Raw genomic sequence first — 27,250 nt, 5'->3', positions numbered from 1 at the left:
TCAGGCTTCCGTAAACACACGTAGCTGATGGGAATTGTAGTTGTTTTTTGTAGTCATGATACAAATGCGAGCGCTTAAAGACGAAACGTTTTTTGTTTTTTGTTTTTTTAATTCCCTAAACCCAGTTGTGAGATTACAGAAATGTTTTAATCGACGCCAGTAGGCAACACTTAATGTTAAACTACCTTCCTTGGTATTTATAAACACCAAATACTCCATATTTTAAAGTAGTATACCTTTATTTCTTATTGTCCATTCATGTATTTTCTCAGTAATTATAGGGAGTTTTGTTTTAAATGGTTTGGTATCTTTATAGCACTTTCTTACTAGAAGCCTCATTCACACACATATTCATATAAGTTCCTTTTTTTCTACACCTAAGGACTTTTAACACAACATTGGCACACTCGCAATTTAGTGGATGCACTAGGGGTAACTTAGGGTTCACTATCTTGCCCAGGATACTGAATATGTAGACTGGAGGCTGAGACTCAAACCAGTTTACACATATGATATTCCAGTTGACAGACGACCGACTCTGTCTCCTGAATGACAACTGCCTCAGTTATGCAAACATTTTAGAGCTGTCTATCAGTGCAAAAATCCCTTATTGCTCTTTTAGAAAGAAATATAAACGTGACTAAGTATATGTTGTGATGTTAAGACAACTCCCTTGTTAGATGTCATAAAATAAAACGTTTAATCATCTCTGTGGGGGAAATTACTGCTGCAGTGGAGACTATGATGTAGATGAAAATATAAACAACCAAAATAGTTAAATGCAGTTTATTTTGTTCAGCTAAAATCACCTTAGGGAAAGTTAAGAGACCTGAAACGGCAAGGTTAATGACCCGCTGCATGGTGTTTTGCTGTGATCTGTAGCCCATCGGTTTCACTTCTTTTATCATTGGCATCTAGACAGTCCAGTGACGCACTGTTGAGCACTCCTACAAGCATACACATACTTACACACAATGATAGGATTAGAGATCCTAGATTAGAAAGATTAATAACTGTGAGACCGCCTGTTGGATTACTCAGAATTACTTTTATAACACAGGACTTTGGGTTATGAAACTGTGGAAATTTCACAGATGTACATCTGTAACACTTTTACTTCCTATATGAAAATAAGTAGCTTATGAAGGACTCTAATATAGCTGTAAACCAAAATGAGAAACCAAAATGGAAATGTAAATACAGCACATGTATGTGTTTGTTTTATATTTTTACTGGTAATCAAAACTTACTTGAATATTTACAGTAACATGTTTAAGTCTGTTCACGAATGACAGTCATGAGATGTGGCTGAAAGCACAGAGGAAATCTGAATGAGCAAATCTAGCTTTCAGTTAGAAACATTTATTTTAAGCTATTAATCAGGCTGGTTAGGACAAAGCACATTTATATGAAGGACAATTCTGATACTGACACCTCTCTGTATATACTGTGAATTTTACACCTGTGATATTTTATTGGTAACTTATTAATTTACTTTTAACCCTGGAGAACCCATGGGGTCAGATCCGACCCCATTGGTTTACTAGGGAAACCATGGGGTCAAATTTGACCCCATGGGTTCTCCAGGGTTAAATACCATACATAGTTAACAAATGAATGAGCAAACACTTTAAGTGTTCCCTTATCTGTGGCTTTTTTTTTCAGCTTATGAATGCCAAATAAACAGGGTTAGATCATACTTCATGTGGCATGTACAAATTGTACTTTATATACTACTTAAATAATAATTTTAATGGTTTATGTGAAGAGCCTGAGAATGGCATTGATAATCAGTCAAACAAACTGTGTTCTGAGTATTTCACCTCACTCTATAACCCGAATCTGAATCCCGCCTCAGTTTCCAGGAATGTTACAGTACTTGAGAGTTTTAAATGGGCCAAAAAAAAAAAAAACCTCAGTTGGTGGGTGTTTATGTGATACTGTTAGGGTGAATGGGCGTGTTTTGTTTGCTGCTGTTACAAAAGGGTCAGACAAAGGTAACCATGGATACACCCTCTTCCTATTGCACAACAGCAGATAACTTCCTGTCGAATGAGCTTCAGCTGTACTTTTGAGTTTTGCGACATGTCACTTTTCAAAAGAAGAGGCAGTGAGTCAGATTCATTCATGAACAGACATTGTGCAGCGATCTTGGTTTGACATTTTCATTCTTATTTTATTGATGACAGCTTAAACACAGAGTTTGGGCAGCTGTTTTTTTCCTGTGTAAATCAGGGCGTTTTGCAGTCTTGCGAAATACCACAAACGTCAAGATGAAAACTTTTCTTGTATAATCCTTGTAGTTACATATTTGAGAGTTTGTAACGGCTTGATAAAGAGGCTACAACTAGAAGGTCACCAAACTTCCAAGTGCACCAAAGCTCCTCTTTCACTGCCTTTTTAAGGAAGTTCTGGTAATGACTCACCTTTTTCACTACTGCACAGAGTGCTACTGTAACCATTTCGTTCCACTATCTATATTGGATAGTTGTAGTTACAAGTTACTTGGCTGATTAGGATCATTTCGTTCTACAGGTATGATTACCTTATAAAAAAGTGGTGCTTTCTTATAGATTAATCTATCCACTGGTGGATAGATTAAAAAAGTACAAATTTGAATGCTTGTCTATTTTAGCACTGCGGGTTTTAGACACATAACCAGTGACCAGTTATTCGGAATGACATAAATTCACACCTCTTTAAGATAAGATAAGATAAGATAAGATAACCTTTATTAGTCCCACACGTGGGAAATTTGTTTTGTCACAGCAGGAAGTGGACAGTGCAAAAGTTATGACGCAAAAATTAGAATACAATAAGAATAAATACAGTACACAGCTGTACAGAATAGAATAAAATAATATACTATATACAGTAGAATAAAATAGAATAAAAATATACAATAAGATAAAAATAGAATACGAATGCTATATACAACTGAGTAAAAATACAACGATGCCAGAAAAGATTATTGCACTTAGTGTTATTGCACATGTATGGATGTGTGTGTTTGTTCAGTTAAAGTCTTTGTTGTGGAGTCTGACAGCAGTGGGGAGGAAAGACCTGCGAAATCTCTCCGTCCCACACCGTGGGTGCCGCAGTCTCCCACTGAAGGAGCTGCTCAGTGCTGTCACAGTCTGCTGCATGGGGTGGGAGACGTTGTCCAACAGAGATGACAGCTTAGCCGCCATTCTCCTGTCACTCACCACCTCCACTGGGTCCAGAGGGCATCCTAGAACAGAGCTGGCCCTTCGGATCACCCTGTTCAGTCTCTTCCTGTCCCCAGCAGAGATGCTGCCGCCCCAGCAGACCACACCATAAAAGATAGCAGAAGCCACCACAGAGTCATAGAAGGTCTTCAGGAGTGGGCCCTCCACCCCAAACGACCTGAGTCTCCGCAGCAGGTACAGCCTGCTCTGCCCTTTCCTGTAGAGGGCGTCTGAGTTATGAGTCCAGTCCAGTCTGTTGTTCAGATGAACACCAAGGTACCTGTAGCTGTCCACAGCCTCAATGTCCATACCCTGGATGTTCAGTGGTTGCAGTGGAGAATGCTTGTGCCTGCGGAAGTCTACCACCAGCTCCTTGGTTTTACTGGCGTTGATCTGGAGGTAGTTCAGCTGGCACCAGTCCACAAAGTCTTGAGTCAGTCCTCTGTACTCCTTGTCGTCCCCATCAGTGATGAGGCCGACTATTGCAGAGTCATCAGAGAACTTCTGCAGGAAGCACTGGGTGGAATTGTGGGAGAAGTCTGCAGTGTAGATGGTGAAGAGGAACGGAGCCAGAACCGTTCCCTGTGGGGCCCCCGTACTGCAGACGACCCTGTCCGACACACAGCCCTGAGTCCTCACATACTGTGGTCGGTCAGTGAGGTAGTCCAAAATCCAGGTAGTGAGGTGATGGTCCACTCCAGAGTTCTCCAGCTTGTCCTTCAGAACCGAGGGAAGAATAGTGTTGAAGGCACTGGAGAAATCAAAGAACATGATTCTCACAGTGCTTCCAGCGGTCTCCAGGTGAGCGAGGGAACGATGTAGGAGGTGAATGACGGCATCATCCGCGCCAATGCCAGGCTGGTAGGCAAACTGAAGTGGGTCCAGTGATGAGCTTGTTAGGCGCCGAAGCTGAGCCAGGACCAACCGCTCCAGGGTCTTCATCAGGTGGGATGTCAGAGCCACCGGCCTGTAGCTGTTGAGGTCCTTGGGGCGTGAAGTCTTTGGCACTGGTACAACACAGGAGGTTTTCCAGAGCTGTGGGACTCTTCCCAACCTCAGGCTCAGGTTGAAGAGGTGCTCCATCACCCCACACAGTTGGTCCGCGCAGGACCTGACGACCCTCGAGCTGATGCCATCTGGGCCCGCTGCCTTCTTGCCATTAATCCTCCTCAGTTCCCTCCTAACCTGGGTGGTTGAGAGAGACAGGCTGGAGCCTTGTGTTGAGTGTGTATTGGATGCTGTTGTTGGGGGTGGGGGGGAGTGAGCAGGGTGAATAGAGGAGGTGTGAAGTGTCTGAGGTGTCAGAGGTGGAACAGCAGCAGTGGGGGTGGGTGAGTCTGCAGCCGATGTTGTAGACTGTCTCATGGTTGAATCAAATCTGTTGAAGAAATGATTCAGTTCATTTGCCCACCTCACATCCCTCCCAGGCAGAGAGTTCTGCTGTTTGTGGCCTGAGATGGTTCTGAGGCCTCTCCAGACTTCACCAACGTTGTTTTGCTGAAGCTGGTTCTCCATCTTCTGCCTGTAGCTGTCCTTCCCATTCCTTATCAGTCCCCTCAACTCTCTCTGCACCCTTTTCAACTCCTCTTTGTCTTTGGATTTGAAGGCCCTCCTCTTCTGCTTGAGGACAGCTTTAATTTCTGGGGTAATCCAAGGTTTGTTGTTGGAGAAACACCGTACAGTCCTGGTAGGTACGGTGTTATCCACACAGAAATTAATATAGTCAGTAATGCATGTAGTAAGGCTGTCGATGTCCTCTCCATGGTCGTCACAGATCACCTCCCACACAGTCGACTCAAAACAGTCCTTAAGAGCCTCCTCGCTCTCCTCTGACCATCTCTGCACTGTGCGGGTGGCTGGTGGCACCCTGCGCACTAAGGGCTCATACACAGGGACAAGGTGCACCAGGTTGTGGTCAGATTTGCCCAGTGGAGGGAGAGGTGATGAACTGTATGCCTCTTCAGCATTGGCATACAGTAAGTCCAGTGTTTTATTGTCTCTGGTTGAGCAGGTCACATACTGGGTGAAGGTGGGCAGTGTGGAGTCCAAAGAGGCATGATTGAAGTCCCCTGATATTATGAGAAGGGCTCTCGGAGATTGTGTTTGCAGTCTGCTGACCACTGAGTGGAGATGCCTCTGGTTCTGAAGAGCCATATCCCTGGTCTGCTCGTCTTACTGGTCCCAGCTACCTTAGGGCGAGAGGCAGGGTCCACCCTGGACAAGTCGCCAGACTGACACAGCAGGGCCTCGGCCAAATGGTGGAGTCAAACTCAGGACGTTCTTGCTATGAAGCAACACTGCTAACCACCATGCAGCCCTAAATTAATAAATGTAATGCCTTAAATAAAACTGAATTTAATTAAACTGAAGACGATGTTGTTGCTGCAGCATTAAAAGGTACACAACAGCACATTTTTGCCCCAGGCCTGTTAGGATGCCTGGGTCGTTGACCCAGGGTGTTTGAGTTTATGTTATTATTTATACTTTCTAGTTTTTGGTTTCTTTGAGTTCCGTCTTATGGCTTATGTCTCCCCTATCACCTGCATCCCCTTGTCTAGTTCGCGTCTGTGTATCCTAAGTTCCTATATCCCCGTGTTCAGTCAGTGTTTGTGTCTGCCTTGTTCCCACGTCTCTGTTCCCTTTGTAGTGCCTGCATATGAGTCTGTGTCTTTGTTCAGTCTGTGTTATGTGTTTCCTGTTTTACTTTGAAAGTCCATGTCTGATGTTATTGTGTCTGGTTTTGCTTCCTCTTGTCTCGTTAGGCCTGATTTGCCCCAGCTGTGTTTCCCTTCTGTTACCCATTCCCTGATTGCTCCCTCTGTGTATTTAAGCCCAGTGTTTCTTTGTGTCTGTGTCGTGATCTACCGTTTATTTTGCTGTGTGTTTTGCCTGTCCACCGGTGTAAGTTTATTTTGAGTTTTTCTAGTTATGTCATGTTGCGTTCAGCATTAAAGCCTTTTTGAGTTCACGTCTGTCTCCGGAGTCTGCACCTTGGGTCCTATTCCTGACTGCACACAGCCTCACCTAACAAGGCCAACTTGACAGGTTAATCAAGCCTAGCAGACTGGAGCTGTATAGCATTTAGTCATGTGTTAGTCCTTATCTAAATAAGAATTTTAAGAATTTACTGGGTCTGGTATGTAACATTTGATTAATTTATGTATTTGTGTATGCACTTGCATACATTTTCCTAATTGCAAACTTGTTAATATACTTTTTGCCTAAGTCATCTCTCTGTCAGGATAAGCTATTCAATGAAGTCTGGCAATAAAAATAGGCTATTTGTAATCTGCAACTAAATTTGCTTCACTATATTTATTCATACTGCGTATGAATAGAAAGGTCTGCTGCACCACACTCATGAGAAACCTCAAGTGAAACACTTCTTGCCTGCTTGTCAGAACGGTTTTACAAGAGCGTTTGCATGTTGGGGTATTTCCAGGAAACCGCATCAGCCTACCAATCTCCCCACGCACAAACCTTGCAGTCCCACGTTTGTTAAATGTCACCTCAGCCCTACCATATATAAGTATTGCCAATTCCCCACCTGTAACTGCCATATCTCCCCTTACTCCAAATTCCCCCCTCCCACCGTGTGACCCACTCCTCCTGAGTAAACTGTTTTCTTTTGTGAGGGTGGGGGTTCCCTTTTTTCTTTTCTTTTTTAGCACAAAAGCCTTACAATAACCTGGAAACAAGAATATAGTGACCAAAAAAGAAAAGAAAAAAAAAAGCACAGAAGGAAAAAACCTTATTGTTTGCGCTTCTTTTATGGAAATCTGCATAACTGACAAAAGAAAGAAGAACATCAAAGGCGGAAAGAAGAAGAAAAAAATCTAACCCAGTTAAGCATATGGGAAAATGGTGCAGTCTGCCACATCTAAACCAGGCCTCAGTAGTCATTTATCTGATGTTTTTGCAGCACCCACTATACTTCCTACACTGGAGATGGATTTGTTGCCAACAGAGTGCAAGTGCTTGTCTGCAGAAACAGCGTTAAGCAATATCCAGCTTAGTAAAGAGAAGCAATAAGAAGAAGGTTGAGTATCTGAGAACACAAGCAGACTCCATATGCAAGTGCATGCAGGCTAGAACACATTATAGTGTTTCATATACTGTATTCTCCTGCCCCCTCCTAACCAGCCACAAGAAAATAATAGAAAAAAATGCCGAACAAACCCATTTGTAATGTTACTAATAATAATTCGAGAATTATGTCTCTCTTTTCTTTTTTCTTTGCCTATTTTGACAACTGTTTATCCAACCCAGTTCAAGCTTGGTGAGTGTGTTGCTGGGGACTTGACTAAGTATGATGCCAAGTCTGACATCATTTGGATGAACACTTCCCATATTTTGGCTAAAAGTACTCTCTTACCACTGTTTCCCCTGTGTGGCTGCCGCCTGCTCCACTCTCTGTGTGTTGAGGCATATACATACACACAAGGCCATATTTAGCTATCTTTATAAGGACCTTCACTGATCATAACATCATAACTAAGGGCCCCAGGCTTTACCCTGACTCAATTATAATTTTAACACCGAAACAGTATTTAATGAAGTATAGGGAGTAAAAAGCAATAACTTTTGCATTGTTCTAGCTTCTTTCAGCTGCTCCATTATTCACAATAGGTCACCACAGTAGACGGACCTGCGCACTTTTACACCAGATGCCCTTCCTAACACAACCTTCACAGGAACTTGTGCTTCCTACTGGTCTGGAACTTTCACACATTAGGAAAAGCTGTTAACCACTATACAACATTACTCATTCGGGACAAAACTCTCCTCACAATGACAGCCTGACGTGCTTTTTTTTGCCTTTGATGTCGAGTTACTGATGACCTCAGTCACTCATGCATTGGTTGAATGAGCTGTTCTCGAAAAACCCACAATGTTCCCTTTCTGCAAAACCTCATTTTAAACTGGAACCATCATACACTTAAACATAAATGCAACAAGCTCATCTTTACAACTTTCTTTTCCAAACAGCAACTTAACCCAATGAAGTTTAAGTAATCATAATCCCATCCATAACCCTAGCACTCCCCTATAATTGTATATTTTGGAGACTTTTTGGGGGGAAAACATAGATATTTTTGATGTATGTCACTTTGAATAAACGCTTTCTTTGTTTCCCAATTGAAAATATTTTGGAGAACAACTTAATAAATCAATAAACATATTCTAATTGCCTAGTTCTAGAGTTAGGGTCATCACCAATGATGTTTGTGGTGTTGTTTGCAAGCAGGTGATGCATTTGAGACTCATCAGTAAGTTGTAGCTTCAAAAGCTTATAATAAACTCTCCCCTGACAGCGATTGCACTTGTTGACATGGGGCTGCACGTTAATATGATTTTTATCAATATAATAAATGTTTGACGCCAATCCTCACGCAAATCAAATTCTACGGTTCCACCTGATGTCAAAATACATCCACACAAGTATATGCACACACACACACGCACACACACAGTAAGTACAGACCCAAGAAACACATCAGTCAGATTTCAGATTTCTTAATAAAAATAATTCATTTCAGGACGACATATAAATAATTATTGAATCACACAATACAGATATTTTGATATGAATAAATACTTAACAAATAAAACCAGGCTTTTTTCATACAATACCCTATTGTCAAAAAGTCACACAAAGAAACTTCCACACCATTTGCATGTTTTGTTACACCTTCTGCTCTTAAGTCGATGCTCTTCCTACTGTTGGAATGTCCCTACACAGGTCGGAGTACCATTCCTAAATGCCTCAGCAGCTTAGACAAGTCATGTGCAACTTATGTGATCTCCTCCCAGTCAAACTCAGTCAGAGCCCCTTGTTAAGAGGTTATGATGAGCTGAGCACTAATTGGCCTTGAAGTGATTAAGGTTTGTCTAGAGGTGATTAAAGCACACAGAGATCTACGTCCAGGCCGTCAACACGTGGGCTGGCCTGACAGCTTTAGATACAGTTGAATGAAAAGGCAGACCAAGAGCCTGGTTGTCTATGCTTTTCTAACTAGAGCCACAGATGGATATCTGCCCACAGCTAAAGTAAGAGGGGAAAGAGGTTCCAGTTATTACCAAATTTGAGTCTGATAAATGTTTCATGTTTGAGCTTATCTTTACAGACAGACATTTCTTCGTATCTGAATAAAAGATAAGTTCACGGAAAGATGGTGTCCATTAGGGGGTTTTCAGCATGAGAGATCTGGATTAGCTGAAGTCTGTGGTTGCGCAGAACAGGAGATGTCAATCTGTGGCACTCTGGTTAGTTTAGAATGGTCCAGGCTGGCCGTTTTTAAGGAGGTAACAACAACTGTTTGGCAATTGATGGCACGTTTTTTTGTTTTTTTTTTCCTCTTTTGGCAGAAAAAAAACAAATATATCAAAATACATTTGAAATTCAAAAAAAAAGAAAAGAAAAAAAGAGGAGGAATGTCAGTTTTTTGTGTACTCCAGACGCACACACGCGTACGTTTTATCTGTATGTGTGTATGTGTGTGTGTGTGTATTGAAGATGAGGCATCGGGTTGGAAGGTCCTACGGTATGGACTAAGATCCATGTTCACAAAAGCATTTTTTATAAGTGGGAGCACTGATCCATAATCACTGATCAGGCCCCTCTGGTCCATAAAATTTCAATCACTATGTAAAGGCAAAACTTATCGAGGATCAGCCCCAATACTGTGCTGCTGTACAAGCAGCACAAACACATTCAGATAGACAAGATTAGCCAAAGCAGGCAACAGGATTGCTCTCTGAAGTTTTGAAAGTGATGCCTTGGCACATCCAGGAGGGTGAAGCAGAGAGGAATGCATCTTTACAGGTTCATTTACCTACACATTACCTCAGGCTGGGGTGGGGACATACAATCTCACAAAGCTGTGTTTGCATGTGTGCGTGTGTATACAGTAGTAGGGTGGATAATTATCCAGACTTCGCCTGTCCTTGTAGTCTCAGTTCTCCTCACAGTTGCCAATCCCCTTTTAACAGGACTGACGATATTATGTTGGTGTATACATTGTGTAGATATGTGTGCGCATGTGTCTATGCGTTTCTAGGTGCTTAAGTGGTAAGTAAACAGGAAAACAACGTCCAAGGCAACAGATTTGTTTTGGAGAAAAAGGGAAATAAGAGGAAGGAAAGGAGGTTTTGAAAGAGAGTGAGTCCTGTCTCTACTGTGATCTCTGCCTTCTGTCCGCTGAAACCACCAGCATGTTGGCTACAATGGAGAGGCTTGTATTTCTGTACATGTAGCACCAAAACTAACAGGGGCCTGCCCTGTCTGTCCTGCACAGTTTATAATTTGTTTTTTTACTTTCCATATCAAGCAATTTACATCAGATATGTAACAGTAATAAGGTTAATTAGCCTCAAAATATAAACTAACCCTGCTATTGTCTGGCTAATGGAAGAAAATCAATATTTGACCATTTTTACAATATTGACTGCAAGAGAATCTTTTTGAAAAAGAAAAATCTTTGTCTGGGTTGTGAGGACATAGATGAGTGATTTAGGAGATTTAAGCAAAACAGTGGTGAATGCCATTTAACTTAATTTCAAGCACTTTGCTTGCTTTCCTTTGGCCCAGTTTTGCACACTTCTGCTGACTATTTTCACAGAGATTTGCTGTTGGGCATGCCCAACTACTGCATCTCTCTTTCTTCAGAGCAAATGCTAGACAGACAGGCAGACAGATACACAGATGGGTTAAGACAGACAGACAGACGGGGGGTATAAATCCTTGGCTGTGGTCTAGAAAGCAATGTCAGATGCTTCTTGTTATGTCGACATACAATCATTTTGTCCGGCACGATTCACTACGTACCTCTAAATACATATTGTACACAAGAGTTAATTCAGTTGCTCTGACATGTAGCCAAACCTCTCACCGTGTAAGTGCGCAGGGCATGTCAGATGATAATAATTGCACAAAGAGGTATTCTGGAGGCCATGTCTACTGCGAAAACACACACACTCACCACCACCCCCACATACACACACTCTCTCTTCACATTCTACATGGGGGGTTTGATTTTCAGGCCATAAGGTAACTAGTTAGTCACTAGCAAGTTAGTTAGTTGGTTAGTTAGTATCAGAGGTGCATTGACTGGCATGGAGAGCCCACAGCAGGGCGGCGGCTCTAGCGTGCTAGCGATGTGTCATCATCGCTGTCGTGTGCATGGGCGCTAAATGTGGTCAGCCGCGGTAAATCTGTTTGAAGTGGTCACACTCGTTGCAGTAGCCCTGTTTCTCTTGGTTGGCGTAGTGGTCACAGCCTTGTGTCCGGCACCGCTGCTTCGACTTTTCTTTGGGCGCCTGCGCCCGTCTTCCTGGCTCTCTGCCCTGACCACGCGTGTGGCACTCTGGGCAGAGGTCTGTGCAACCCGGGGACACATTACTGCAGCCACTCCGCCGGCACTGAGTCTGGGTCTGGGATTGCTGCGAAGATCTGGGTTTTGCTGCTCGTTCACGCTTTTGTACAGAGAAAGAGCGAGAATGGAAAGAACTGTCAACAGGCGAAGAAGAAGAACACACGAAAAAAACAAGACGTGAAGAACAGTGAGGAGTTATGAAGGTATGGCAGGTACCTACCAGAGGAGGGGACGTGCGATTTGCGACTTGGTTAAGTCTTGCACTTTGCTCTTTTACGTAGCACTTATCACAGTAGCCCTCCAGCATCACCTTGCCAACTGCACCACACCCAGGCCCACGACATCGTGAGGCATTCTGGAAGCCTGTCTCCAAACCATGCCGACTCTGGGCCGGGGCAGGAGGAGGAGTCAGGTCTGGAAGAAACAGTGGCCAACATAAGCAATGTGCCATATGATATTTGAATAACAACAAACAGAACAGTTAAATGAGATGTTTATTAAGACAGCTATACGGCTTTTATAATAAATTTTATATATACGAAAAGCGTGCAATGCAAGAAGTGTTTTCTAGTTTTGTTTTAGGACTTACGGTGATTTGTCTGATAGTCTACGTAGCAAATAGTGCAGAAACCCAGTTTCTCAGGTGTCCCAAAGAACTGGCAGCCAGATCTTTTACAAGGTCGGGCCACAGGGCCCTGCCAAGCTGAGGTGTGCCCTGGAGTTAGAGTGAGGCATGGCCGCTCAGTGTCCCTGGCCTGGGTCCAAGCTGAAGATGAGGCTTCAGTCCTGGGATTGATCTGTTGTGGCTCTCCCCTTTCTGGAGCCTGCTGTCTCTGCATGCAGGGTGGACACAAGCCATTGAATATCCTAAACGCCTCCTTTCTGCACATGTTACATCGCTCTGTCTCGGTCTCACAGCCTCCCCACTGGTTCCAGCCGGAGCCCTGGGCTGGGTGGGGAACGACAGGCCCCCCATTGGTCCCTGGCAGTCCTGTAGCGGCCGTTCCAACTCCAGGGGGTCCATGGTTTTGCCTGGAGTTGAAGCAGCGCTCACAAAGTCCATCATGCTCCACACTTAGGGTGAAGAGGCAGCCGGGTGTCTTGCACTTCATTGCATGTGTTTCACTGTATAGGCTGAGGCTGGGGGCGGTGGGCGGGGCTGAGCGGGGACTGGATAACACTACTCCTCTCCCAGATGAAGAGCATGGGGGGCTGCTACTTCTGGCCCCTCTGGAGCTCACCTCAGTCTCTGATCCCCCTATGACTCCTACCCCACCTTGTAAACCTCCTTCCTTAGTCTGAATTACCCCTTCTATCCTCGCTCCTCCACCAGTAGTGGCCTGCCGCTTTTCAAAGCATTCATGGCAATGAGGCTGCGTGTCCACAGAGACATAGAAGGTGCATCGTGGTGTGGCACAGCGGATCTCAATAAGCGAGAGCTGGGAGACGGAGAAGGGTGGCGGACGCTGTGGCTGGGCGGCCCATGCCTGCTCCTTGTCCTCCTGCCAGCGCTGGTACTCATGGTTCACAAGCTGTAGGTAGTCCTCCATCAGGTTCATGTCTTCAGGAAGGTTTCCCTCATCCAGCCTTAGGACAGAGACATACAATGTGGTTCTTAACTGCATTTTATTACTTTTTTCCCTTTCAAATTCATAGTTAGTAAAAGTAGTTTGGCTAAATTATCTTTGATAATCAGTCAAAAACAATTCTTATGCCATGAGCTGTTCAAGGCTGCATTTAACAATGGATGGAACTTATAATGCCCAAGTACCTTGCAGCTTTCATAATCTGTGTAATGTCATGGCCCAATCTGATAGGGATCTCTATCAGGTGCAGGTACTCTTTGAGGAGCCTCTCTTTCTGCTGCTGCTCCTTCTCCATCAGAAAATGAACTTTCAGTTCCTCAAAGCCATTCCGCCTCGGATTGATCAGCGGTACTGCTCGGATCTCTGGGAAATTCAGTTAAAGATACACAGAGCCAAATCCATGAACAGGGGTCCTGCTTTGTCCCTTTATCGTGCCAAATATATAACACCTATTTCTTTGTGATTTGTACCTGGACCACTGTCTTTGATGGTGATGAGGGGTGCAAAGTGCTGGGAGTCGTAGCCGAGCACTATTGGGTATTTGTAGCACTCTGTGGGTTGCCAGTGTAGAGGCAGATAAATCCCACCCACATTCAGAGGAGAGATGGAGGTGCCGGACTTCATACTCCTGACCACCTGGTCTGTTGAAAGAACAAAGATTTAAGAGTTTATAACTCTCTAACAAATGACAATGAACAACTTTTATAGAGCTGCACCCAATTCAAGTGGAATAAATGGAGCAATGTGCAGTCATTTTAGGATTTTAGATCCTGAAAAAGCAAGCTTTGCTCAAATATGACTGCAAACATGTTTCTGCATATTTATTTTTTTATATTTTGAAGTTGAGAAATCATCAGTAGTCATTTGAGATTCTTTATTAAGATAGACAGTAAGTGACACAGTGCATTAAGAAGACTTCAAAACAACCGAGAGCAAATGTTGAGGAATGGTGGTGATATATTATACATTACAAGATGTGCTCTTACAAAACCAGTGAGTCTTTGAGGGCTAACAAGGATAAATAAGCATAATTTGAGATGATAAAAAAGGGAGTACCTGCAATGACGATGATGGGTCTGCGGAGAATGTTGGAGAGGATGAAGATGTGGATGTCCTCCAAAGAATCAAACTGGAGGCCATTGCTACTGGAGACTGGCGATGCCATCTTCACAATCTTTTCCCACTCATCCTCCCAGTTCTGGAACAAATGCACACAATTAGGAAATAAACTTCTGCATGAGCACAGTTTTCTCAAAGCAAAGTAATGGAAAATGGATCTAGTTGAAAATTCATACCATGGTGGTGTATCGGAGTCCAGTTTGGGTGAACTCCTGAGATTGGAGCAGCTCTGCCTGGAAGCGAGCTTTGAAGACGCCCGTGTCAGTTTCTTTCAAAACACCATGGAGAGCTTTCCGAAGAACCAGGTCTGTGTCCTGAACACCCAGCATGTACTGAGAGGCTGCATGAAGCAAACAGTTCCCATCTCCTACAGACACACAAAGAGGAGGCAAGAAAACACATGTGTTTTTAGTACTATGGTTGGTTGATTTTGTACACAGGACACAAAGTTCTCCTTCTGTGAATAGGCACATGCACACGCACACATACAAAGGCTATGCACATACAGCATAAAAAACAGGCAACTGCAATGTGTACACACACACACACACACACACACAAGTGTAACTAAAGTCTGGGGATTTCCAGGCCGCTGGGCTGGTCGTTAGTATCTGGTGTTTCGACTATTATATGACCCTTATACATCTAACAGTACACACGCCACAGACAAGGCTGATAAAAATGACCCGTAATTTCCCCGGAACATGTTTTTGAAAAACTGAATCTTTTTACAATCTAAATCTGTATAGAAAACCAGAATTCTCACATACATATATTTGTTTTTGCCAAACGTATGTGCCTTTATCACTGCAGCCAGTCAGTAGAATATAGGTAAAGACTTGGTTGCTGAAAAGACGAGTGTGTGAGAGCGTGAGCGGCTAAAAATCCTGGAATTTTATTTATTCTCCTTTGGCAGTACTGGGTCTTTTTCTCATTGTGAAACAGCAGAGCCCATATTTGTTAATGTGTGCAGCTCTGAAAAACCCTGTTGCCACACTAAACACAGGAATTTCCCTGTACTAACTTCTGTCTTTCATGCGAGTGCATGTGTGCATGCTCCCCTCCTATGATCCCAACTCATCAATGCTACTCAGCTGGTCCTGTACTTTCCACAAAGGCGTGACTTGGACCGGATGGAATGTTATCTTTTTAAATACTACAATCAACACCCGATGAATGCTGTGATTAATGAGCAGAGATAACATGGGTCCTCACATGCACAAGCATATACACATGAACTGTAATGTGTACTTCTTTTTTTTCCCTCCACAAACATTTACCTGGCAGTAACTTCATACACATAAAGCATCTGCACCCTTCTTTGTAAAATACTGCTGTATTAAACAGGCGTTTTCAAGATCTCTCCTCTATACAGGAAAAGTTTAAGTTTAAGTAGGTTTAAGAAACAGCTAGGAAAAAATTTCTAAAAAAAAAGGATCATAAAATGTTGTTTTGTTTTGATGCAAGTGTTAAATAGGCCAAAATCTGATCTCAGTGTAGCATTAATTGTTGTGTGGCTCAATTAATGCAATCTAAGCTACAGTTGTTTTCTTTCAACTGAAGGAACATCTCGCTGTATTTAAAGAGAGAAAAAAAAACACTTCTCCATTTCAGACCAGCTAGATGTTGTTCCATTTCAGTGCTCTTGCATCACTCAGCAAAAACATAAAATGCAAGGCTTTTTTAATAAAAAACACCAGACATATGTAGGCCCAAAGGTACACACAAATCCAAACAAATGTCCACACACGTAATCACTTCCTCTTGCATGAAAAAAAATCATGATCACAAAGTGAGGTGCCTGAAAACTAAAGATGAAAGTGGTTCAGCAGCTCCCATCAGGTTATATATAGATACTTCCTCTGTGGCAAGCTGGGGAACTTCCTGAAAACATACCAGTGCAGAGCCAGACTTAAGTTGATTTGGTCACTGTCCAGGTGACAGCACAAGTTTGCAACAGTGTGCTTCCAGCAGGGCTGCACTTTCCCACACCTTGTCTGCAGGTTGTTGTGTGAGAATGGCCCAAGATTTGTGACTGTAAACAACTGCAGTAAATTATTACCAAACTAGAAAAACGCTCATAGATTATCCACTAAGGCCAATGTCCCATTTTACAGAAAGTGATATGGAAAATTTCACTGGCTCATCCTTTGCTCATGCGTCGCCTCCTCATCAAGTTTTTCCTTGTGTAGTCTTGCTTATAAAAACAAAGTGCACATACCACATACCCCAATCTAGGAGGAATAATGTGGATGCCCCAAAAGAAACCTAAAAGCTTTATTTGTAAGGCAGAACACTGCAGCAGTGTATGTGTCCTCCCAGTAACTTAACCATGAAGTTAGTGTATTGTAGCTGAACAAATCCTTCCTGATGGGGACACATGACAGACATGGGATACTGTTTGGGAAAACCCCACGGATGTGTCCGAGACATTCAAGACAGAAGAGAGACTGAATTCTAATAAAGCCTTGTTTTACTTGGAGGAAGAGTTGGATGTATCAGGAAAACGGATGTGGCCCTGTTATTTTAATTGAAGCGGAGTGGAAGTTTTATGAGTCTGGGTTTTTTTTGATGGTCAGTTATATTCTGTGGTCTTGCTTCGTAATTAAGCCGGGCTCGGGGAAATTGGTTATGGGGTTTGGATCTTTAGTGCATTTGCATAGACCAAATGAGATAAGGATTTTGGGTTCACTGGTAAATTCAGTTCTGAGATGATGTGGAGACAGATATCCGACAACGGCGCTGGACATCAGTGAACAGACTTCTTCTCTCTCACGTTTTCTTTCTGTATTTGTGTGTGTCTGCTGAGCTCCAGTGACTCAGCAGCAGTCAGTCAGCCTTGTGTGTGTGTGAGTGTGTGCGTGCGTGCGTGTTGTCCGTCCTCTGCTCAAAGTCACGTCTGGGTCCTTCAGAGTTAGACGCTCCGGCACTAAATTCTGTCTCCTCTTTATGACATCATCTTCGCAAACCAGGAAATTCCAGCCAGGTTACTGGCAGCAGAAGTCATCCATTTTGGTCATCAATTAAGGGGTCTTTGCAAGGGGGAATTATGTGCTGATGACAGTTACAGTAAGTCCTTCAGTGATTACTAACTTCAGAATTGGCAGGGACCCTTTCAAAGAGTTTCACTATTTAAAAAAAGTACTGTAGGACATAACACATCCAGCAAGTTCCTCAACCATCCAGTAATTATTCAAAGTAACTTCTGATATGTGACCAATGTAGGAATTTCTCACATGAGAAAGAAAGAAACTATTTCCTCTGGAAACTCACATGTTTAGCACAAAGCTGCAATTATGACTGATTTCCTCTTCCTCCTTCTGTTGTGAAGCTATAGCTGATGATTCCTCTCAAAAACCTTGCTCTCCATTAACTTTAAAATAGATCTGATGTACACAGCAGCTGTGTTTAAGCTACTGCAGTATAGATGGAAAAGGCCACCAGAGACACACACGTTTGCTTTAACAAGGTCTGATGAGCTCTAACAGATCATCACAAACACAAATCCATAAAGTCACATAAAGTCAGGCAGGTGGGGAATTTAAGGTAAAACGGTGTGTTTTTTTGACATCCACTGACATTCACTAACACACACCTACACAGAAAAAGAGGGGGCATACCCCAAATGCAGCAAATGAAAAACTGTGGAAATAGTTGGGTCTGAAACATCACAGACAGTAAATAACAGTCCTGCATGTGACGCCAGAGAATTTCCCAGTACACAACTATGATCAGAAGTAATCAGGCCCGAGTCTACATGTTTGCCTGCCCTGGGATGTTCCCGTCTTACAACATTCACGTAACAGAAAACATGACTTAGCAGTGGGGTGCCTAAAGTCAAACACTAAGGTCGGCACAGTAAAACCAAGGGGGCTGCTAAATGAGTCTATGTGAAAGCGGAACTCACGTCCCTCGATTGTTGTCATTTACAGTAACCCTGCCTGTGAGTAATGACATCTCAGAATTTGCATATCAAATAGTCCTGACTCATAAGAGCTCACCATCTCTCTCATAGAAAATGAAACAAAAGCAAAACACATCCTGTGTTGAGCGCAATATGTTTTGCTTCTAAAATCAAGGAGAAATGGTTCAACATTAGCTCTGTGACCAATCTGCTGAATTGTTCTATTCGTGTTGAATATCACCTACTGCTCCAACAGCAGTTATTTACGGTGCCCTCTGCTATACAACCAATAATATAAAACATCTTTGAACATCAACAAAGCTTCGTGGAGCTTCATCCACTTACAAGACCACCACAGAAATCTGGTTTACTGTAGCCTCCATATTCCAGAACAGCTCCTCAACATCAGCATAATCGTTCTTACCATTGGTGCGTAAGGGCACCATCTTCTTCAACTCCCCACACCAGTTGAGCTTTTTCTCCTTCTCTAATGAGGCCTGCATGGCTCGGTCCAGGATGGCGGCCTGAACCACCTCCCTGAAGGCCTGGGGGAAGTGGTTCATGGCGATCATCTCCAGCGTGTACCGGTGCATACCCCGCAGGTGGTGCATGAGGCCACCGCTGGCAGCAGGCTTCACCACATCGTTAGGCACTCGCTGTCGGATCTTCACTGCCTTGAGCAGGTTGGAGACAAACAGGAATTTGGGGAGGAAGTTCTGACCCTGCGACATGGCGGATGGCTGGCCAGGTGAATGGAAGGAGGGGAGGAAGAGGAGCAAGGAGGAGAGGAGGAGGAGGAGGCACCAACCACCGATGCCGGATCAACGTGGAAACTGGATGGAGAGAAGCGGAGAGGACATGTTATTTCACAGCAGGGATTTGTGGGAAATTTTCAGTGGAGAGTCCCCTTCCTAACAAATTAAGACTTAAGGCACAACTTAATTTACAGTTTGTTTGGGAAACTACCCATCACAAAGGATGATTCCAGTATGGAGGCTGTATGGTGCTTTTTCCTGGAGATTCTGCTGGGCCCAACTGAATAAAGTACACAAAGACCCCTTTGTATTCTTGTTTGTTCTTTTAATTCTCCTTTTTGTCTTGATGGTTTTTGAGAGTTTCCCTCAACAGGGCTTCCTAGTGTCCCACTGAGCTCAAAGACTTCCAACAATAAACGGGTGCTTTCCAGACCTTAACCGAAGGCCACCCAGGGCTTCCCAGGCTGATGGGAAGGTCACAAGGCCTCCTCCCTCAACAGCCTGCATAAAGTCTCCATTTAAAAGGCTGGGAATCATTAGAAAAATTATAGGCTTTCAGTACAGACACAAACACTGCTCTCAGTACAGGAGGAAGATAATCTAACCTGGGTTTACGTCACTCCCTGAAGTCATTTAAAAGACAAGCAGCTGCAGAATTATTTCCCCTAAATAAAGTAGTAGTAGTATTTATTTATTGTCATTGTCAAGAACAATGAAATTGAAATAAAATACAACTTTAATTCAGCCACGTTTCCCAATTTGTTACAGTAATTTGAAAGCTAGGAAAATTAGGGAAACTTTTGGCAGTTTTTATACTTTAAGTATAAAGGTACTGAGGTTCAATGCACAACCTCTATACCCAATTTGAGTCAAGTTTGCTAAAGGGAAGGTTTTAAAGGACTATTTCCCCTCACATTTCAACGCAGTGAAGACGCATTAGCAGTTTAGAGGAAGTAGAAAGTAATGGTCAGCAAGTGGGCCTGGAGTTTTGCTGACTTTTAAACTTCCCACAACATCCTTCTATCAACCTCTCGCAAGCTGGCAGTCAGGTCGAAAGATACTGTTCGAGTCCACAAACACCTGAACAGCGAGCTTCTATTGGCCTCTGTGCCTTTACTACCCAAACAGCAGCAGGTGCAACAACAGACTAGGCCGTGCTAAAGGGCTAGTCAGTCACATGAGGGACCAGACAACAGACACCTGGATGTCAGGGAGCATGTTGACACGAATCATTAGCGTGGCGTGCTGTCACAGCGGGGCACACTTTAAGGCAGACAGACAGCAGCACCCGGGTGGACGCTGCGGTTTAGGATGGCTGGCTACACAAAAACACAATAACAGGAGACTTTGCTGACGTTAAAGGCTTACGTAATTCCAATGACAACTACCTTTGGAACAATGTAGCGTTCAATCGCGTCTAACAGCGCGGGTATCGATACACTGTAGCTTCGCCGATGCCACATTTGGCTGTTTAAATGTCCTGCTATCCGCTCGAGGGTGACGTCTTTGTAAACAATGGCTGTCAAAGCCACTGTCGTGAGCAGGCTTCAAGCTTCCTCCGTGTCCCCAGAAACACGACCATACATTACTCAAGGCCCAAACGTGGTCTTACCCACCAAGTCTCACCCAATTGCTAAGAAATGTGTGTCCACATGGGGAGGCACAAGGAGGGAAAGGCTGGCGTCTTACCTGTGTAATTTGTCGGGGTAATAACAAAAGCCTCCCGGATGCTCAGGCTAGTCCTCTCTCAGCCACTTCACTCAGCCTCACCGCAGCGGTCCTCGGCGCCATTCAACCTTCTCTTTCTTTCAGTATCAGATCTATTTTGGAGCCCTCGCAGCCTGCGAAGCCTTTCAAAAGAATACACACGTACGATAATGATAGTTTTTTTAAAACAAGGAAAAAGTCCAAGTCAAAGGGGATTTCCACACGGGGACTTTCCGTCCACCCATTTTCCTCTCTCTCTCTCTCTCTCTCTTACTCACTCACACACACACACACTCACACACACAACCGCTGTAGTTGCAGCTCATTGCCACCAGGGGGTCTTTACTATCTGTCTGACTCGATACTGAAAAGCATATCCCACCTACTGAGCACAAAGGAGCGTCACTGAGGGAGGGAGGCAGTTCGCGTCATACTCTATTTCATGAGACAGCCTTAAAAAATAAATCATTAACCTTCAGAATCAGCAAATGAGTAAGGAAAACGAAGCTCATTACCTGATTGTGAAATGGATTTGAGTTGTTGACTGCATGCACTGATATGTGCATTCATGGTCTGATGACTGTAGCTATTGAAACAATGATGCGATGGTGCTTTAATTGTTAGCAAATCATGTAAATATAATTACAGACTTTCAGGTTCTTGGGGATTCCTGTCTTGCTCAAAGATATTTAAGAAGCAGATGTGAGCTCTTTGCTAACCCGCTGGTTCATTCACTACATTAGTAAGTTAGCTCAATGTTCATGTAAAGTGAAGTTTTCTTTTATTTTGGCAAAAGTTTCTAGCTCTTCCCACCCAAATCACAAAACAAAAATTGGTTTCCTCTTAAAGAAAGCCTCTTAACCTCCATATGTCTCCACCTAATGGAAACGTAAACTGACACTTGGTTAAATTGTGCCTCTCATTTTCATGTGAGTTCAATACTAAACATCAACAGATGATCTTTGCTCTAGTCTACCAAGAAAAGTGTGCATCTTCCATCATCCAGCAACCCACCTGACTTTGGCTGTCAAGGCGGCTAAAGCATTACAACAGTCAAGTCACAAGTCTGTTGTGCACCTGTGGTTTGTTGTGGTTGACAAGTTTTATTATCTTGACTGAGCTTCTAGTATGTGGCAGAGCATGCTTAACTGTTTTACTGCGGTCTACCATTCAGAAGCTGCAACGGAAAAGTAGTCAGAGCTTTATGTTTTATTTCCAAGTGTAGCGTTTGCTTAAGTTATGCATGATGCTAACACATGCAACTTGCTGGAGTTGCATGTGTTAGCATTATGCACGCGAAAAAGAGGTGTGACACATTTAGATGACATAAAGAGACAAATATTTTTAGGCTTTGTGTGATGGGTGTGTTCCAACACAAATAAAGTTTCAGTTTAGCATTTAGGAGGAGGTGAAAATACAAAAGTTGGAAAAGCCCACATGCTGCAAGTTACAAAAGCAAAATTTTTAGATGGTTTGATTTCCTTAAGTCAATCAAAAACAAAACATAAATTCAATTTGCAGTACTACTGGGACCAAAAAGTTAAAGAGCTACATATAACTTAGCATCGACTTACTATACAACACACTGGGGCCAGTATTTTTTATTTTTTATTAAAACATGCATACACCCCCTGATTTCTTTTTTGATTAACTTGTCAGTTTAACTTACCAAAGTCTTCTTGACTTCTTGAATTAAAGGAAAACTGAAGTTGACTAAGTCATTAGACAGGAAGGAGCAGTAAGTTTATACTTCTCTCTAGTCCTTTTGAAGCATAAAATCAGAATTGCTTATATATATATATATATATATATATATATATATATATATATATATATATATATATATATATATATACATACATATACATATATATATACATATACATATATATATATATATATATATATATATATATATATATATATATACATATATACACCAAGTACCTGCAGAGGGTCAGGCAAGTCCTGAGGAGTCAGCTGAATGGTAAGAACAAGATCCGGGCCATCAACACGTACGCCCTGCCCGTGATCAGGTACCCTGCTGGGGTAATAGGCTGGCCAAAGGAGGAGATAGAAGCCACTGACATAAAGACAAGAAAGCTCCTTACCATGCATGGAGGGTTTCACCCCAAATCCAGCACCCTGAGGCTGTACGCTAAGCGGAAGGAAGGGGGCCGGGGACTGGTGAGTGTCAGCACCACAGTCCAGGATGAGACAACGAACATCCAAGAATACATTAGGAAGATGGCCCCAACTGACCGAGTGCTCAGTGAATACCTCAGGCAGCAGAAACCCAAGAAAGAGGAGGGAGACGAGGAACCATCATGGAAGGACAGGCCCCTGCACGGTATGTACCACCGGCAGATAGAGGAGGTGGCTGATATCCAGAAATCCTACCAGTGGCTGGACAAAGCTGGACTGAAAGACAGCACAGAGGCACTAATCATGGCAGCACAAGAACAAGCTCTGAGCACAAGATCCATAGAGGCTGGGGTCTATCACACCAGGCAAGACCCCAGGTGCAGGCTGTGTAAAGATGCCCCAGAGACAATCCAGCACATAACAGCAGGGTGCAAGATGCTAGCAGGCAAGGCATACATGGAACGCCATAACCAAGTGGCCGGCATAGTGTACAGGAACATCTGTGCCGAGTATAACCTGGAAGTCCCGAGGTCAAAATGGGAGATGCCCCCAAGGGTGGTGGAGAATGACCGAGCTAAGATCCTGTGGGACTTCCAGATACAGACGGACAAAATGGTGGTGGCTAACCAACCGGACATAGTGGTGGTAGACAAACAGAAGAAGATGGCCGTAGTGATCGATGTAGCGGTTCCGAATGACAGCAATATCAGGAAGAAGGAACACGAGAAGCTGGAGAAATACCAAGGGCTCAGAGAAGAGCTCGAGAGGATGTGGAGGGTGAAGGTAACGGTGGTCCCCGTGGTAATCGGAGCACTAGGTGCGGTGACTCCCAAGCTAGGCGAGTGGCTCCAGCAGATCCCGGGAACAACATCGGAGATCTCTGTCCAGAAGAGCGCAGTCCTGGGAACAGCTAAGATACTGCGCAGGACCCTCAAGCTCCCAGGCCTCTTGCTGTGTTGCCGCACAGCAAGAAGGTCCTGAGTTCAATTCCACCATCAGGCCGGGGTCTTTCTGTGTGGAGTTTGCATGTTCTCCCCGTGTTTGCGTGGGTTCTCTCCGGGTACTCCGGCTTCCTCCCACCGTCCAAAGACATGCAGCTTGTGGGGATAGGTTAATTGATTAATCCAAATTGTCACTAGGTGTGAATGTGAGTGCGAATGGTTGTCTGTCCCTGTGTGTTGGCCCTGTGACAGACTGGCGACCTGTCCAGGGTGTACCCCGCCTTTCGCCCTATGACAGCTGGGATAGGCTCCAGCGCCCCCCGCGACCCTGAAAAGGATAAGCGGAAGCGAGTGGATGGATGGATGGATATATATATATATATATATATATATATATATATATATATATATATATATATATATATATATATATAAAATTAATATATTTGGGATTTTGTTTTGTTGTGTTTAAAAATATGGATTGTACATTCCTTCAATTGTTTGAAATAGGCATATCTATCTAAATTTGCAATGAAAAAACAGAAACTCACTAAGTGAGCGGGGTAAAGCAAATCAAAGAGTTTAATAAAGGAGCTGGCACTTTATTTGCAACTTTAATTCACACACACGCAGACGCAAATATGCACATGCACATTTAAACTGTGTCGTGTATTGCGCTGTCCTGGGCCACTTAAGATTAGATTAACATGCCATGACCCATTCTGTGATTCCCACCCCTAATTTCTAGTGTCATAAAATAGATAAATCAGAAAAAATAACCAAGTACAAATAGTATATTTTGCACGGCGTGCAAATACGAGTATTCGGTCCAAATCCCAGCTGTCATGGGCCGAGAAACAGAGCACAGTTACCACAGAACTGTCGCAAATTAATGTCGGTCTGTAAATTTGTTCTCAGTTAAGTGATAGATAATTTATAATGTCATCTTTTCAGTGTTGAATCAACCATTAGAAAGACCACAGAAACTTGGTTGTCATTAGGTTTCAAAAGAAGATTAATCCAGCCAGAGTCACAGTAACTGAAAGTAGCTTTAACAAGAATTTGGCATCCTAACAAACATGTTTATTATGTAAGGGCAGGATTCACGTAAATCTAGAGTAGGCCTGAAGCTGAGGTAAAACTTTATTCTATATTTTTCCCACTGTGGACAAATATCCACTTCACCGCTGTGAAAGAAGATAGTTCGTCTTAATCTTGCGGTTGTTATCCTGTGCTGATCCTCACTTTTTATTTCCTTTCTCCTACCTGTGGAAAGACTCCTACTGCTGTGTTGAGCTGCCCCAACAGTTGAAACTACATTTCAGTTTTCTACCTACTTGGGGAAAGAAACTTAAAAAACACCTGACAGCATTCACGAGGAATGAGCTCTGTGAATCAGTCTTACCTTTCGAAGTTTCAAGCTGTTGCCCTTGAGGTAATGCTTTGCACGCACCGGCTGTTAAAATGAACATCTATAAAGTCACTTTGACTGACCTCAAAAAGGCCTTTGATTGAGTAAGTGGGCACTTAAGAAAAACCCATCTAACTCTGGTCTGTTTTGACTGAATGCTGCTGAGGGGGCTATTGTAGATAAAGCTAAAAATTTCAGTTTCCAAACTTTTTAAAAGTTCCTTACTGAGTCACATGCTGGCTGAGTCATTGGCCGGAAGTCAATAATCAATACTAGCCGGCTGTGGAAGTGGTGAAAGCTAAGTAGCATAGTCATCAGCACATGGAAAACCCCAGAAGGGACAACTGGCCCACTCCGCTGTTTCAAATCACCAGTATGAGCAATCCTCTTTTAGTCACTGTCCCCACCACCGCCACCACTATTGTCTCATATCAATGCTGAACTTTTCCCTCATTAAATGACCTATATTAGACCAGCAGATGATACTGTAATAAAACCACCTGACCATTGTACTGCAGTCCACATTTCCTTATAACGTCTGGAAGGATTTATGTCTGTCAAGAAAAGGTCAAAGGATTCCACAGTAGTGCATACTTTTATAACTTTCTTCTCAAAACTGAATAGTTTTTCAGTTAAGTTACATTTTTGAGGATATGCTGCACACCATGCAGAGATGGGGCAAGTTTTTGGCTAATAGTTCTTTGGGAATCCCATTGTTGGTGCAAAAATAGAATTTTATGTCTGTCAAGCTGTGTTATTGTTAGCATTTTTTTTTTAAATATATAGAATAGGAACAAATGTGTTTTTGTGACAGGCTGCTAGTAGCAAAGTCCCAGGAGATGCATTTTATAATGGGGTCTTTGTTAAGTTGTCTGTTATGTGTAGACAGAACACTGCTTCATCCCTCTATAGTTGAATAATTCATAGGTCAGTGCTTAAAAAACAACAAAAACCCCAAATATTCTTTTCTTAAAATAGTCAGGTACAAGGACTGGACTGAAAATGAGTGAAAAAAGTGAAAAAGCAAAAAAACAAAACAAACAAAACAACAACAACAAATTAGAAACCCTTGGAAAGATCTGCAGAAAGTCTGGAGAGTTATTGCTTAAGACCACTTTTAAAACATTACACACAAGTTTAGCCTTTCCCTGGAAGCAAAATATAAAAATTCAGGGTGACTCAAGATTATTGCACAGTTTGTTTCCATTTCATTTATTTTGGACTTTTTTCTTCACCTCATTTATTTGTCAATATTTGCTTTAAATAATTAACACACAAGAGGCCTTTTAAAACAATTAAAGTAATAAATACAATAATAATTTAGATATGTACAATGCTTTTCAAAAAATCCAAGGACACAAATATGTTGCATTGATAAAATAAATTGAGATGAAAGTACTGGCAGTATGCAGTGCAGTAAGCTCTAACTGGATTGGCTGCAACAGTAAACTATTGCTTACAAATAAATGCATCAGCAACAATAACTTACTAAAAAAGTAGATGTCAGCTTGACACTTTTAGCCTCTACAGACATGATGGCTACTTACTTTTAATTGAGCAACTTCATCAATGCAGGACTTTTTTGCAGAGGTAAAGGTCTTGAATACATCCTACAATGTTGCCATCTTGAAACACCAAAGTTGAACAGCTTTTGAAAACCCATGAACATGCAGACAGAGGGGTCTGCAAAGATTTCACCCTTTCTTCAAATTAAAAAAACATAAAAATGATCAAATTCAAATAAATATTGCTAGTGTGCATTATATTCCTTGGCAGTCTATTGAAACCTTGCATATTAGGGGATTTTGTTGATGCTCTAAAGGAAGCAACAGTTGCTAACATGAAGTAGAAATCTGACTCACTGAGACTTTGATAGTAACCTTTACTTTAAAATGTGGCATCCACTTTTTGATCTTAGCTGGCAGCAAATCCGTGCTGCTGCTTACTTGCAATGCTTTTGTTGCATGCTGTATGTGCTTTGTTTTAAAGCTTGAGACATTTGCCAAAACAACAAAAACATGAGCTTTGCAAAATCTTAGTCAAGCCTAATAATGTTGGCATATACACCCTGCCCAGTCTCCTCATCTGTGTTAAAAGG

The 27,250-nt window shown here is 42.7% G+C and overlaps 1 protein-coding gene across 1 annotated transcript; it reads right to left on the bottom strand.

Annotated features, from left to right (window-relative positions):
• Positions 1–8,715: 8,715 nt before the first annotated feature.
• Positions 8,716–25,291, bottom strand: tnfaip3 (tumor necrosis factor, alpha-induced protein 3). Its single transcript, XM_085296431.1, has 10 exons — positions 25,147–25,291; positions 20,638–20,798; positions 18,618–19,026; positions 14,466–14,656; positions 14,227–14,368; positions 13,641–13,811; positions 13,356–13,533; positions 12,174–13,171; positions 11,805–11,998; positions 8,716–11,684 (listed from the first exon to the last, which is right to left on the bottom strand). The coding sequence occupies exons 3-10, from the start codon at positions 18,922–18,924 to the stop codon at positions 11,409–11,411; spliced, it is 2,457 nt and encodes an 818-aa protein (XP_085152557.1). The 5' UTR covers positions 18,925–19,026; positions 20,638–20,798; positions 25,147–25,291; the 3' UTR covers positions 8,716–11,408.
• Positions 25,292–27,250: the final 1,959 nt, after the last annotated feature.

The sequence above is a fragment of the Mchenga conophoros genome, linkage group LG13 (genome assembly GCF_057382185.1).
Source record: "Mchenga conophoros isolate Kocher_MC1m ecotype Shallow Benthic linkage group LG13, M_conophoros_male_GT1.1, whole genome shotgun sequence".
Taxonomy (NCBI): Eukaryota; Metazoa; Chordata; class Actinopteri; order Cichliformes; family Cichlidae; genus Mchenga; species Mchenga conophoros.
The sequence above is the reverse complement of the archived record's forward strand: the minus strand, read 5'-3'. Positions and strand labels throughout refer to the sequence as shown.